Here is a 15,806-nt window from a genome sequence, read left to right on the forward strand (position 1 = left end):
AAGATTTCAGCTTTCTGGTCCATTGTTACAAAGTGAAAGAGAAATTGCTTCCAAAAAGACCACTGTATCCTGAAAAAGAACAAATTAATCTAACACAATGAGATAAGTGTCAGAGAAATCCTGGGACACAACATGTCAACATGTATCTTTCACAATGTTCTAGACAGATACTGGGACTTCTGTGTAAATGAAAACTCACATTTTAACATTTACTGCTCCAGGCTGGTAAATCTACTTTTCCTAATCTAAGTGTCAGGTTACACTGCAAATACTGTACTTTATGTAAATGCAAGTGGGTGGTAAATATCAAGATTTTCACAGGAAGTTCTGGAGATAATGACTTTACATGTGGGTAGTGTTGTTACCTGGATGGATCCCAACAAAACAAAAACAACCAAATAAGCACACTTTGTACACCACAGTCTTTGGAAGGTAATACTACACCAAGACTGAGCACCAACACATCTGCAAGAACCCCATGTTTAACTTCCCAAATCCATGTAGGGCTTTGGAGCTTACTAGGGGGATTCAGATGCCCTAGCACAGGGATTAAGTGCCATGTGAGATGCCTCAGGACATGCTGCTTGGCAGTTTTCCCACAGGCTGTCACACTTTTCCAGCCATGTGGATGCCCTGCAGGCACTTGAAGTGGCTCTGGGTGCTCACAGCCAGGTAAAGAACCTCAGTTGATAGGCTGGATTTAGTTTTAGGTGCAGTGGTGGCAGTCTGCAGGTGGGCTGGGGGCTTGGTTTATATGCCCATACATAAGTCTCAGGTGCTATGAGGGTGGCTGAATCCCAGCCCAGTTTCCAAGAGTCTCACGGCACTGTGGTGCAATGCCAGGGCACACGGTGTCTGCAGTTATGGATGCTAGCTTTGGAGCCGGCTGCAGGGAGCTGCAGAGACTGCAGGCCCATAGCCTCTCAGTCCTGCCTGAGAAGCTAGCCTGGGAATTCAAAGGAGGATTTCAAAACAATCCTCAGAGACAGAAAACAACTGCCAGGTGCTGTTTGTCTGTCCTCTTGTTTCCTCTTGCAGGAGAGAGTCGGGGGGGCAAGTGCCCCTGACCAATGATGGTGATGTAGCACTTTGCTAGCCAATAAGAGTTTCCTTTCTGTACTTTTCCACGTATCTGTCTATAAGACAGGCCTGAAGCAATAAACTAGGGAATTCTCCTGTTGTAACTCCCTTGAGAGTCCAGTGTCGTTCTTCCTCGCCGTTCCCAATCGGAACGACATGCAGTAACGGGCAGAGCCTCGGCTTCCTGCTGACTGCAAAAACAGCTCGGCCACCTGCGTGGGGACCTACATGTTCAGGTGTCTTACCCCGGAGGACAGTCCTGTTTTACATCCAGTGACACACGTGTTGGTTCTCTACAGCACCAAAAACAAAGACACTTTTCTACAGCATCTGAACAAAAGCACGGCCCATTTCAAAGGCAGCAAATAAACAAGTCCTCGCCCATGGCTCAGACAAATATTGTGTTTAATCAAGGGAATTTAGGCATTAAAAGGAGAACAGGAAACTGCCAGCTGCAGAGAGCTCAGGAAGGTCCTCCTTCTGGAGCCTCTGCTGCTTTCACTGGTAACTATGTCAGCTAAGGGCAGAAAAGGAAAATCACCAGCAAATAGTTCTGTATGCCATGAAAGGTGGTCCCAGTGTAAGGTGTCTTTCTTGGATATATCCTCAGGAAGAAGCCTCCTTGACCACATTAACCAACAACAGGTTACACTGGTGGCTGGCTCATCCCTGAGATGCAGTGAACAAAATATCTCTACCCTGACTCCAAGGACTTCTCAAATTCCCTATTGTTTGTCCCCTATATAGAAGGAAAAGAGCCAGCACTTAAAACAGATGATTCTGGTTTACTTGAATGGGAGGTACCCTTAAAGAAATGTCAGGGGTTGTTTTATGTCTTTTTTTTCCCATTTTTTAAAATTTTGTTTTACTTTTATGTATTTATTTTGGTGGGGCTGGAGCTAGATGATCTTTAAGGTCCCTTCCAACTCCAGCCTTGCTGGGATTTTTAGGATTCTATGATTTCTAAGTGTAGAAAAAAATACTGTTTGTCTAGGACAGTTTTCTGAAGAGGTTCTCCCCCTGAGTCACTACATTTCTCTCAACTAGGAGTTCAAAGGTTTTTGGTGATTTGCAAGCACATCTTATGCATGCTGTGTGCCACCACTCTGGGCAGTCAGCCTCCTTTCAGAATTTTCCAGGCAGTCTTCTCCACCTCCGCATTTTTGAGTTTTGATCCACTGGCAGCAGCTGTATTTTCTTTAGTCACGCTCCCTGCATATCTGGTCACTATTTTAGATTCTTTAGGAAAATGTAAACAATCTGTGGCTCCAGGTCTGCAATCAGAGCTGTGTGGGTGGCCCTCTGTGGACCCCCACTGACCTCAGATCAAGTTGCAGGACTGGAGCTTTAGTTCAAACCTGGACATAAACAAGATGTATTTCATTATTAATTTATTTAGGCTGTTGGTTATCTATATTATTCATTATTATCTGATGATAAATTTAAATACAAGAGACATAAATAATAACAGTTTGGGATAGAAATACGACATTACAATATATCTTACTAATGATTATTTTTTTTTAAAAAAAGCCAAACAACTAAAACCAGACAGTCTTGAAAGGTGGAGATTGAAACCAGGTGAAGGATTATACAGACAAGAGCTGATGAAGTACCTGGGTAGTCAGGCATGGAAAAAATGAAAAGCCAGCTCCCTGTGATTTATTTTGAAAGTAAAGCAACCATGATCAAGGGAGGTTAAATTCATGCTGAAATCATCCATGATGATACTTCTAACATGATCCTGATTAATTTTATTATTGTTATTATTTAAAGCAGAAGGGACAATTCTAGGTCATAAAACAATTCCTGCCTTGGGCCCACAATGAGTAGTTGGGGTAGGGCATTTTGAGAAGACTTATGGCAGAACACACCATTTGAGCCCACCCAATTGATTTTTTTTCTCTCTTGAATAACAAGATTTCTGTTTTCTTCTGTCAACATACTCAAACACCACCAGGATGAGAAGGGAAATAGGCATTTTTTTACAAAATAAACCATGCATGTTTGTTTTTTCCTATAGCTTTGATGCAAACTCTGCTTGAAGATGTAGAGAGCCTTGAGTTCAAATGCAGAGAAATTAAACTTGCTGCTCGAAGTCCACCCATGATGAATTACTACGTTTTCCCAGTGCTTTTGTGAAATTAGAAAAACCCCTGACTTAGCTAAGTAAACAGCGCTGCAAAACATATCCCCTATCACTGTATAAAAACTGGGGAAACCAGGCTAAACTGATAATGTGGTTTAGAGAAACAGTGTTGTGTTTGTTTTTAGGATCCAAGGCTGCATATATGAGTTTTCAAACTTGGCACAGAGTGGGATGAAGTCCTGCTCCTCACACACATCAGAGCAACTGTCGGTGAAAAAAAACAGGTGGAGGCTATTTGCAGAAAAAGAGCAAGTTAGAGCCTGCCTTGCTCCTGGTGAGAGTGCCTCACTGCTATGGGAAGCATGGTGTAGCTGTGGGTGACAAGAAATTGTCTGCCTGGAACAACAGCAAGTCTATTCAGATTTTACATCAAAAACAGTCTTCAGAGTTACAGGCAGCAAAGGAAGAATCCAGTGACTTCAGCAGGGAATAATGCAAAACTTACCATTTTAGATGATTGAATGCAGCATCTGAAGATAGGTCAAGGAGAGAGGAGTGCAAGTACTGCTTCTCTTCTTTAAACTCCTTCACTAACCATGACATTTTGGATGCCAAGCCTAGCTGGTAGTGTGCTCTGATCAAAGCACTGACAAATCGGTGCTTTAATTATGTGAACCATCATTAGACTACAGAACTTGTATGGAATTAATTCTAGTGACTTATGCCTCCCACAGCTTTTGTTTTGGATTGTCGGTTAATTGAGAAATGGCCAGGTTTGTTTTTACTTAGTTGCAGGTTTTCTGCTCAATAGCTGTATGAATTAGAAAGATCTTTTCATACATGTGAAGCTTTTGAAGAAGATGTTGACAGGCCTTGTGAGCAAAATGTAAAAGCAAAAATAGCACCCGCCAAGAAAACTGGAACTCCTCCAATATTTTTACAGGGAAGGAGGAGAATACACCCTTCCACTTGACTTCAACAGAATGGATACAGTTGAATACTTTATGAATATATTAATTAGAAGTATATTCAAGTCTTTTTCCTGATAATGTGTGAATTTAAAACTGCTGCATAATTTTTTTTCTCCTTTGTTTTGTTCCCTCCAAGGATCCAGTATTTCAATACCATGTGGCTTGCACTGCAGATACCATGGGTTGAGCATGAGTTGTACTTCAGTTGTTCTCTACTTTGAACACTCACCCTAAGACCTAGGATATCCAGACATCCAATTCCTTAGCACAAATACATGCAAAATGATACTTATCTCTACCTTCATACCACTGAAAACAATATTTCACACACTCAGCACGATTTTTCCCATATTATCTTCTCATTCATAGTCAGAATACCTTTCCCCTGCCTACCTTTGGTAGTTTCACTTTCCCGGATCAAGAAGGTACCTCTGGGGTTTCCAAACGACAGCAGCTGCCTCTCAGCATCTTTTCGGCCCAGCTTGCCGAAGTACCACCTTAGGGAAACACCAGACATAGTAAGACAATGTCAGCTAGTTAGCATTACTAACTAGTGTCACAAAGCCCAGGCACAGAGAGGATTCTGTGTGGAAACTGTGGTTACTCAGATACAGTTGGCCATTTTAGTCACAGTGTGTGTCTTATATCGTGCTGGAAAGCCAAGGTGACAAACCATGTAGCAGATGTTCCTTGTGCTGTGCACTAGCTCTTTGCATTAAGCCCATGATCAGTAGGTGCTGAGAACGCTTGGTGTCCTCTGACAAAGGCCAGACTTGGACAAACAGAGACCCAGATGTGGTGGGTGGAAGGTATACACAAGGAAAAGGGCAGAAAACTGTTGCTGCCAAAGAGCAGTATTTGTACAGATGTTGCTATAAATATCTGATTCACACCATGATTTACTAGTACTCAATATTTTTGTTGCAGCATTGCTATGAAATCTCAGTAGAAGGATGAGATTCAACCACTTTACTTGTGGTTCTATATGAGGCTTTCAGAGTTACAGCCTTTTTTTCTTTTCTGCAGCAACTTTTTTGTGTTGTTTCACAATCAGCCAAGGACAACCTGAAGTACAGACTCCAGCAATACCTTCTCAGCTCTATAAGCTCCTCCACTCTATCTCTTATATTGGAAATAACATGAATACACACATCACTCCTTTTCTTTGCAGAGATGGGTCCTCATTAGGCAGCCTTGTGTATGCATTGTGGGCATCCTACCTACCCAAGGTTTGTATTTGTTGATACAACGTGCCTTCTTTAATGGACAATTTGCACACTAATTGACTCAAAATATTTTTACAACTTGGTTCAGGAAAAGCAAGGGCACCTTTTGGTTAAAGCTTGAAATTCGCTGACAATTGAGGAAAGGAAGCAGGCCTGTCCTCCTTTAGGTTTTCTTCCTTTGTTTTGACATTGAAAAAGCACTGAGCTCGTGCTTCTTTTGTTACTAATTACCTAATTATTTATCAGTGCTGTTAAGAACTGAAATAAATATAAGTCATTTGAAAAATCGCTGCAATCAATCAAAACCAACTCCTCACACCTCCTTCTAATACAGCACTAATGGGTCTTTAGGAAGAAAAAAAAAAAAAAAAAAGAAAACATACTCCTCTGCTTGGATGGAATCGACTGGAGCCACATAATTACTGGGAATGTAACCAGTTTCTCCTGTTGTCAAGGAACGGGCCTCCCACCAGTCTCCTTCCCTGTGGAAACAGAGGTGAGGAGAAGTGAGAGCAAGACACAGCTGTAAAGACAATGATCTGACTTCGTTAAAAACACCCAAAACCTCCCATAAGAAGCCACTTATCACCTCTTTATCACCGGCGTTGTTTGCATCTAAACCCAAATAATATACATATTTCTTTACATCTAGAATTATTGCAGCAGTGATTAGTACTGCAGCCTTTCAGATGCAGCATCATGGCACGAAGAGGCAGAACAACCCAGCGTAATCAGGTTTGGTGAGGGCTGAATTTGGACTAGAATATTGCAAACTGTCTCCATAGCAATTATTCTAATACAGACCCTTGAAAGGGCTTATAGGAAAATTGCCAGAATGAATGCTGTGTTCTGGTTTTGGCTGGGATAGGGATAATTTTCCTCCAAGTAGCTGGTATGGGACTGTGTTTTGGATTTGTGCTGGAAACAGTGTTGATAACGCGGGGATGTTTTCATTCCTGCCGAGCAGCATTCCCACAGTGTCAAGGCCCTTTCAGCCTCTCCCCGAGCACAGAGAGGGTGGGGGAGTGCCTGGGTCTGTGTGAGGGGACACAGCTGGGACAGCTGACCACAGGGGTATTCCATAACATAACATCCTGCTCGGCACGTAAAGATGGGGAAGAAGAAGGAAAAGGGGGGAATGTTTGGAGTGATGGGGTTTACCCTCCCAAGTCACGGTAAGGCATGATGGAGGCCTGCTTTCCTGAGGACGGCTGAACACCTGCCTGCCCATGGGAAGCCATGAATGAATTCCTTGTTTTGCTTGGCTTCTGTGCATTGCTTTTGCTTTACCTATTAAATCTGCCTTTATCTCAGCCCATGAGTTTTCTCACTTTTACCCTTCTGATTCTCTCCCTGATCCCACCACGGGAGAAGTGAATGAGTGGCTGTGTGGGGCTGAGTTGTTCTCCGAGGTTAAAGCACAACACAATGTCACATTCACGGCTAATTTTAAACTTCTGCGAGCATAATTAATCTGAAACCCGAAGAGATCAAAAAGCCATCTATCAACATGGCATTTTAGATGGCCCTTAAGGATCACACTTCACTGTCTAGATTCCCTCTGCTGGCCACCTGGAGGAGGTAGCACAGGATTAGACTGCGTTTTCAAATACTCAGAAAAAGCTCTTCTTCTGCAACATTTTAATGTGAAGAAGTTCATGCAGGACCATCTTAAGGCAGCATTCTGTAGGCTTAAGCATGAATTTTTGTCTCACACTGGTGTACACAGTGGGACATGGTACTGCCTTTCAGGCAATGCACATTGCTGCAGGATGTGCAGCTTTAAGAGAAGTTTATTTCTCACCTTTTTGCAGGATGCAATGGTTTGGAATTTAGCAATTTTGATTTCATTATCAGCACTAGATTAATCAGTGTTTAACTCCTACCACTGCTAATAAGCGTTCCCTTTTCTATTTCTGGACTGCTTAGAAACTTTTTCACAGTTATCCTCTCTGTAAACCAGAGACTTGTTCACTAAATAAAATACTGTTATCAAATGTGACTGGAGAATTCAGCTTCTTCTGGAAGCAAACAGTTACAGAAAAACACACTGTCTAAGCTATCACTGGAAGGAGAGGTTGTGTCAAGGTGAATTCTTTAAATTTTCAACTTCACTTTATTTAACAGTTTAAAGGAGCACGAACTCTATGGAAAACAACTAGAAAACAGCTGTGATTAGTCAAAAAGAAGATGCTTCCAATTTTACAGTTCAAGAAACATGAAGTGCAAATAGCTTTTGCAGAGGCTGGAAGCTGACACTATTTTAATACACCCTGTGTGCATTAGTATGTCAGGCAAATGGCCCTTTTTGTTTGTGTCTCTAGTATTGCCAGCTGAAGTGCTAACCCTTCCCCCATGTGCTGCTGTACAATATTTCTGAGGCATTACGCCACACTGAGCTTCATAAATTGTACCTTTCCCTCTCTTCTCCTTACTGTGCAGAGAGTCCACTAGATGGAGGTATTTTGTCGTATCTAGGGAGGAAAAATGCAGTCCCGTAGATGATCACAACATCAGGAACGACCCCCTCTGCATTGACAGAGAAGCTTAAGTCTCTCAAGCCACTGCCAGAAAGAAGGAGGAATATAGGCTTTTTTCACAGCCCTTAATTTTAGGCCTGCAGCTGAGGTAGGAGGCAGCTAGTCAATGGGGCCAGACAGAGTGTGGTGGTGGGAATGCTGGGGATGGCCCAGTGTTTGGAAGCCCCAAAGTCAGTGGTTCAGTCTGCTCTGAACCACTCTGCAGGTACCTCTTTCACCCAGACTGCCTCTAGTAAAAAATTTCTGGGTTGCACTGAATGTTTACTCCAAAGTACAAACCAGATTTCGTTTGTTGAGAGCTACAGCAAAATCCAAATCCAAACCCCTCCAAAAATTCCAGACTACCTTCTTGCACATATATGCTTTCTATTTGCAAGCAACATTGGCAGGTGCTTAAAAAATGGGCTTATTTAATATAATTCCTGATGTAAGTGATGAGAGGAAGCATTCTTACAGAAAAGCAGCTTTCTGGAGATTCCCAGTCTGGCTATCACTACTCTAGTAAGTAAGTAAGGGTGTGGTCAAGTCCATGTTTATAAGCAAATAGACCTAACTACGATGGGAACTGAGCTTCTATTATCCTACAGGAAAATCAGTGAATACTTGGTCTTTTTTCCTTTCTTATAAACCCTTCTTCCAGGCAGTAATTAAATTACCTGCATCAAAATCATGTACTGCAGCCACTGACATGAAGGAGCATCTCTCTGTCTCACCAACTCCAAGGATGATTGCTCTGTAAATCCCGGTGAGTACCTCCAGATTTCACCAACTGGCACATACAAGTTATTTATAATGTGTGGAAATTCTTGTTTCAAGTTATGGCATAGTTTGTGCAAGGTTAGGAAAGCACAAGGCAGTGTGAACAAAAATGGATCGTAGGTTTAAAAAGGGTTCGTTTCCAACTGCTAATTTAGAAGCAGAAAGGTTTTAAACTGCTGCTCCCTCTACAAGTCGTAACTGAAGTTTCTGTGCTTTCATCTACATCAAAGCTCTTTAGCTTCATGCAATATTCCACAGAATTACCTGACTTTTTTTAAAACTTCAATGCACATAGAGCCAATTCCAAACCTGCAGTTGCTATATTAAAATTAACAGGAGATGCACCAGGGGTGAATTTGCCTCATTGTCACGTAAGAAAAAAAAGAGAAGACCAATATCACAAAGCCCTTAGAATGTGACATACTTGGTTGTTAACTCATTTTTAGCTCTACATAATAGCAGTAGTGAACATAACACAGAGCCTGCCACTTTATGCTCTTAGCCAAGAATTACAAGATGTTCAGATATAGGTCAGTAGCACAGTGAGTTTTAGAAGTTATTTTTAAATCACTAAGGGATTTCTTTTTCTATGGGCAGTTGATAAAATTAAATTTAAGTTGATGATTTCCAGGATGGAAATGTAGTTTTTATGTCAGATGAAACAGAACTTCCTTGCATATTCTGACTGCATCACCTACCTTTAAAAGGACAAAAATGCTTTTAAGCTTGGCATGTGAGTCTGGATAATGACTCTTTTGTGAATCAGTTTTTAGCTCATTTCTGTGTAGGGATACTTGCAGCAGATTGGAAGAAGTGTTAGTACATGCCTTGCAGAACCTCTGTAGCTACTGATAAAGTACAGTGCTGGTAGTTTCAGTTCTGAGTGTGGGGTTACTGTAAAATGTAAGCAGTAAATCACACAATCACTTTTTTTAAAGCAAAGCTGCATGTGGTTGAAGTTTTTTCCCCCAACAATACAGCACTTTGCAAAAGTGCACTAAATGCAAGGACAAGTAAGTAAGCATAGAATAAATCCCCTCCATACTTGAACATCCAACATCAGATTTTACTAATAACATAAGCAAACATTTTTGTAAACATTATAAGCTTGAAACTATTAAAAAGTAGATTACCAAGCCTAAAACTTACGAGCTGTTAAGTATCTGGAATTTTTCTCCTTTGTGAAAACTCAAGTCATCTTCCGTTCTGGCTTCATAGTCGTAAAGCGCCACAAAAAGAGTTACACCTAAAGAAAAAGACAGGTGGGTTATACTCCATCACAAAAGACAGGAGGGAAAGGAATCCCAAGAGGTGATGTGGCTAAGCCACAGGTAAACTACTCCAGTTGCTGAGGAGCAAACCAAACTGAACCCTCCAATTTTTTGAATGATTCTCATCTCTCTGGTCTTATGCAGCCAGTGGGCACTCCACCTCCTTCACTCTGTGCAGTCACAGGATCCCAAGCAAGCAAAGGGGGTTTAAGACACAGTTTAGACATAGCCATGCCAAGTATTTAACTACTTGAGGTGGCTCAGCCCACACTTTACATTCCCTGGTAGAGGGATGAGGCAGTTAGCCAAATTTGGCATGTATGCATAATTTCTCAGCCCCAAGTGAACCTGGAAATTAGCAAAGGTAGGGATGAAGACCAAACTCCACCTGACTTCAATTCTTCACACTATTTCATGAAAGAACTCTTCCTAAAAGCAACACGCTGGGACAGTCAGGCAGGCCCTGCTGTAGACGCATGATTGACACTACGAGCACTAAAATAAGACTTTCAAGCTCACCTGTTCCTCCTCTTGTACGCAGCGTCCCTGTATGAGAGGAGGAGTTGACTCCACCAAACACAGTCAGTCCTTGGCCTCCTGTGGCATGGAAGTTGTTGTAGTTTGGGATTGAAGTCACACCAAAGCTAGGATAGTGCTGCGGAGTAGGATCTGTCCCATAGCGGTAGCCTGAGCTTTGAGTTAAACTGCCATCCCTCTCGTCAGTCAGTTTTGTTGCTTCTTTATCCTTACATTGCACACAGCCCATTATCTAAAATCCTAGGAGAGGAAGGAAAGGATAGGTGCTCATATGTTGATGCTCACCAGATCTCCTCCAAACGCACAAATGATGAGGCTCAAATTAAGTTCACTGCTCAAGAGTTAAGTACTTTGGAAAAAAACCTGCAGTGGTTTGAATATAAACAGTAGCATGTTGGAAAAAAGCTCACACAAAATCCTCCCCTCAGGACTCTTCCATGGAGGCCTGAGGAAAGGGGTCCTGCCTGCTCTTAGGGTAGTGGCAGATCTTTGTCCAGCCCTGACATAGAGGGACAAAGAGGATGAAACCCATCTTTCTCACCCGTTGCCAGAAGGATGCAACTGGCAGGCAAAGGACTCAGCCAAAAAAGTGCAGCTGGAGGTGTTCAAGACTCTGTCCTCAGAACACAGAATGAGGCACTTAGCTTGTGGTTCATATTTGACCTTGCCAACTACACAGGTGTGGACCTAAAGACAAAACCCTTCTTCCATTGCTGGAGCTCTGCATGGCAGGCAGAAAAGCAGCCACAGTGAGCCAAAAATTACTACATCAAGAAAGTAGAAGGGAGCTATCAGAGGGCACAACTGAAAAAAAAAAAAAAAGGAAGCTCCTTTTCATGCAGTACCAAATTGAAGGCTAAAACCACTGGTAACAGAAGGTGGGGCTGGCAAAGGTACACATGTTAAGAAACTAGAGAAAATGCCAGAAGAATTAACACATCAAATGCAGTACAGATTCTGTACAGAGTGAAACTGAAAGGGTTTCAAAAATTACAGCTTCAAAAAGGTTGCTCCAAGTTTTTGTAATTCTTGTAACCTCTTGTTCAGCACCCTCATGGGGCACTACCAGGGCCTGAGTTAATCTCTCTCTTTATTTCAGTGCCTTCCTCTCTCTGTGTGGAGAGAGACAGAGGGTGATTCACCACATCTCAGAAGCAGTCCTGCAAGGCTAGTCCTGTTTCCTGGTGTTGCCTTTCATCTGCTAGCTCTAACTTTCTCTAATCCATGTGCTGGTGTTACTGAACTCTTTCCTATTGGCCCAAGTTGAACCTAGACGCAAGACCTGAGTTTCTGGAGTTGGGTGTGTTGAACCTACGGAGTCAGATACTTGTCTGGATGAATCCTTGATCTGAACCAGTAAAGTGACTCTTAGATGCAACCTGGCACACAAACTACATACTCTGAACACGGGGGTTGGAAGAGAAGTGGCAAAAAAAAAAAATCTTAAAAAATTACTTACTAGACATACTTTCTTTCAGAATATATAAATAGACAGGGAGAAAACGCAGAGAATGGAAGAAAACATAGTTAAGTACATTTCTTTTCACATTTCAGACAATATCTGTCACTTTGGGTAAATAAAAAGTCTGTGCTTTTTTAAATTTCCTAATTTTTCTGTAGCTGCCAAGCTGGCTATTTTCTATGCCTCACCCCAACATCAACACAGGAAATTGGTTTTGACAAACTCATGGGATTCAGAAAAAGAATGTTTCACCGGTGCTAATGGTTGAAAAATTATGCAGCAGCTCCCTGCTTTACTGTGACAGTCCACAGTCTGGATACCTGCTTCCCACATCTAACCTGCCTAATTAGAAAGAAAAACATTTCTGTTGAAGGGTATTTTCAACAATTTGCAGATACTTCCAGTTATTCTACAAGTTTGTTCAGAGAAAGAAGCACCATTTTGTTTGCCCAGTGTGACAGCCATCCACAAGAAGGACCAGAAGGAGGATGGGAACAGGCCTGTCAGTCTGACCTTGGTGCCCAGGAAGGTTATGGAACAGATCACCTTGAGTGCAATCACAAGGCACACACAGGACTACCAAGGGATCAAACCCAGACTGGGTTTAGGACTGGACACAACCCTCAGTGCCATGGTCTAGCTGACAAGGTGGTGATCAAAGGTTGAATGCTATGATCTCAGAAATCTCTTCCAACCTAAATGATTCTGTTATGCTGTAATTTTATTTTTATTTATTTCCTGTAGCTGTATTGCTTGCAGTTAGCACAGGTCTACCCTCTCTTGCTTTTATCCTGACTTAAAACTGCCCTTTTTGCATTTCTTTATTCCTTTCAAGATATCACATCCACTCAGCAGGGTTCCCTCACCAAAATGCTCTTTTCAGGAGAACAGAAATATGGACTCCTGACTCTTCACTTGCTGCATGCGTGACGTGAGCTGGGATCCCTCAAGAAACTATAGCAACAACTGGTTGAGGGGAAGGAGTTTGCAGCCTGGAGACTGCAAAACACACTGCTGCTGTTAGTGCTGCAGTAGTCATGCTGACCTCCGTCCTCTGCTTGCCCTGGAAGCTGGCTTGGAGCTGGAGGTGCAGAGCATTGTGCTCCCCAGGACCAGCAGTGACACCAGGTGAGCCCACAGGGACCATGAGAGGTGCAGAGGTGCCCTGGCCAGCTTCCTATCAGCTGTGAAAAACTGCCTGTGGAATCATGGCTACTGCTCTTACCATTTCAACAGCAGGATGGTCTGGCTCTGGGGACTCTTTGTTTGGAGATGTCCCTCAGAACTGAGGTTTGGCTCCTCTCAGAACCAAGGAGTCCTATGAACACTGCCAGGGAGTGAAGCAGGACTACGTGGAAGACAAGAGTGATGGCTCATCTCCCTGCTCTCAGAGCCCAGAAGGCTTTGGGTGGGAGGGATGAGTCTGGGACTCACCACTTGGACTCTGCTACACCTCTGTGAGAGGGTAGCTGTGATGTGCAGAGAGCAAAACATGGGCTATGAGCAATGCTGCATGGGGAACACCACGAGAGAAATCCCAGCTCAACAGGAAGGGAGGAGAGGTGCTGATCACCTGAGCAGGGAAGAAAGAGTAAGCCATTAAATCAGTCTGCTTAAAAGTTGCAACATGGGCTTATTCACCTCAAAGCAACTAAGTGATACACAGGATTTATTGTTTAAAAAAGAACTTCACAGCCTTTTTGTTGGCTTGCAGACTTACATCCCTGTGAAACTCTATCACCTCTTCCCTTTCTCATCCCAGCTGTTTCTCCTCTTATTTTTCCTATATGCTTTCATGAAAAAAGTAGAGAAGAAAATTAAAGGAAAAAAAAACCAAGGAAAATAGGAAACATGAAATCTGGGAGACTAGTGGGAGGGAAAGTGTTTTTTTTGTTGCTCATTCACAAACATTCAGCTGAGCGGGGAAAAAAAATCCCACTGAAATCTGGGAATATTTCACGTATAAATTTACAGCTGCTGACAAGACAACACTACATATTTCATTTACACATCGATAAGGAGAAAGTTGAAATGACAAATCAGCTGCAAAAAGAAAAATTGTCTAAAGTATTTATTCTGGAAAAAGTGAATAAACAACGGGATGGTATACATATGTACTGGTAGTTTCAAAAAAATAGTTTGGGATTTTATTACTAGAAATTATATGTATAGAGAACCAGTGAATTACAAATGTCTCGATTTTTGTTTGGTTTTTGCTTGCATTATCCTTTCTCTGGCAACGGCAGCGCACAGGGAAGGAGCATTTGATGCAAAGTGAACGACTGACAAAACGGGCTTTTTCTTTCACTTGTCCCCTCCCACTGTCACAGTGTCTAGACAATCCAAGTAAAAAGACTGCTTGATTGCAGCCTCTTGTAAAATGTGACAGAGGGTGTTACATGCACACATCTTTTCAAGCCAAGTCCCTGAAAGTTGTTGGTTCTTGGCTCAAAGAAGCAGCATCGTGGGGAGTTGGCTAAATGTGAGACAATACATGTATGCATGTACATGCCTGAAGTGATTCCAGCTTACTCAGGGGTTTCATAGACAGTAAATACCACCTCCATTCAGAATTGGCCTTTGTGTCAATGAATGGAATCCAAAAAACTAATCTCCTTCCGTATCACAGAGCAGGATTTTAATATCCAAAAGTTTCATCTCCCTGCATGTCAGCATTTGGAGCTGTGGAAGGCTGGAATTATTCAGCCAGCTCTGAGATCACCAAACAAAATCTGGAATTGTTTTACACTAAACTCTCTAGAGATGAGCACACAACGTTGCTCATCCAACATGCTGTGCATCTTACAGTAAGGGAACAAGTTTTTAATCCATTTCCACTAGGAAAGGCAGCATTTCTCAGATGTGTGAGTTATGGGTCACACAGCATTATCATAGTCTGACACTGGTAATGTTAGAAGGTATGTAACTGGCCTAATTAAAATGAATTTTTCTAATGCAAGCAAGTTGAATTTGTTTATTTTGAAGTTGTGTTTTTATGGGCAATGTAAAACGTGTTTTCATGAAAACATAAAACCATGAAATATTTTCATGGGTTTTGAGACTTCTTTAGAGACAAATGAAAATAAACATTGCGTTATTTGTCTCCTTTCTTGTCCTCATTACATTTCTTGGACTCCAACATTTACATTCCAAGCAATCTAACACTTGTATAACCAGAAGAGTAGTTTCCACCCACATCGTGGAAACATTAGTTGACAAAGATATAAAATTCATTATATCATTATTAATCATTTATATAGTCATAGCACCTTAATCACTTTCAAGTAGGATACAGATGAAGGCTAAGGAAATGTATTAACATTATTATTATTACTGTAAATCATCCTCCTTCGGTTTTTCTATTTGTTCTTGATACAAAATGGAAGCAAAAACTGAAACACCCAACAAAGTCAGACATCCACTCCATTAACAAAAATAAAAGCCATCCTCTGCTAGCTAATCAAAGCCTAGGAAAAGTCCAAGAGTAGCAGGAAAATTCCTTTTTTTATACTTCTATTTTAAAAGTAAAAGCTCCAACATGTGATATCTGAAAAGCAAAAAGTACTGATTAACCTTTGCTTCTGCAGTAGTAAGCATATGGATGGGGGGAAGAATGGTGTAAATTCACTCCTTCCAAGCTTCAGAAGTTTCCTCATGAGCTTTTGCAACTCACAGCTGAAAGTCTGAATTATGGTACATCTTCTGGACCTTCTTTTTTTAGAGCTGTAAGAGAAAATAGGTTCTAAGGGTGTTTGAGAGAGAGGTACTGGGAGATGCAGGGAAAAACCTATCTACTCTGCACCCTTCGATCCGTGCTGTGGTCTCTGTCCTCCAACCCCCCACACACAAAAGGGAACTGGCACAGGAAAGG

At 41.9% G+C, this 15,806-nt stretch overlaps 1 protein-coding gene across 7 annotated transcripts in view; it reads right to left on the reverse strand.

Annotated features, from left to right (window-relative positions):
- The window catches only part of FYN (FYN proto-oncogene, Src family tyrosine kinase), a 138,251-nt gene that overhangs the window by 31,117 nt on the left and 91,328 nt on the right, over positions 1 to 15,806 (reverse strand). For 5 of the 7 annotated variants that reach the window (XM_086876846.1, XM_086876843.1, XM_086876844.1 and 2 more), the window contains 4 exons: positions 10,456 to 10,713; positions 9,815 to 9,911; positions 5,750 to 5,848; positions 4,534 to 4,637 (listed from right to left, as the gene is read on the reverse strand). In XM_086876846.1, the coding sequence (XP_086732972.1) occupies positions 4,534 to 4,637; positions 5,750 to 5,848; positions 9,815 to 9,911; positions 10,456 to 10,702 (547 nt within the window). In that variant the 5' untranslated portion in view covers positions 10,703 to 10,713. Of the gene's footprint in view, positions 1 to 4,533; positions 4,638 to 5,749; positions 5,849 to 9,814; positions 9,912 to 10,455; positions 10,714 to 15,508; positions 15,659 to 15,806 lie in introns of all 7 variants that reach the window. The other 2 variants (XM_086876845.1, XM_086876842.1) reach the window with 1 other exon arrangement.

The sequence above is a fragment of the Cyanistes caeruleus genome, chromosome 2 (assembly GCF_971803275.1).
Source record: "Cyanistes caeruleus chromosome 2, bCyaCae1.hap1.1, whole genome shotgun sequence".
Lineage (NCBI taxonomy): Eukaryota > Metazoa > Chordata > Aves > Passeriformes > Paridae > Cyanistes > Cyanistes caeruleus.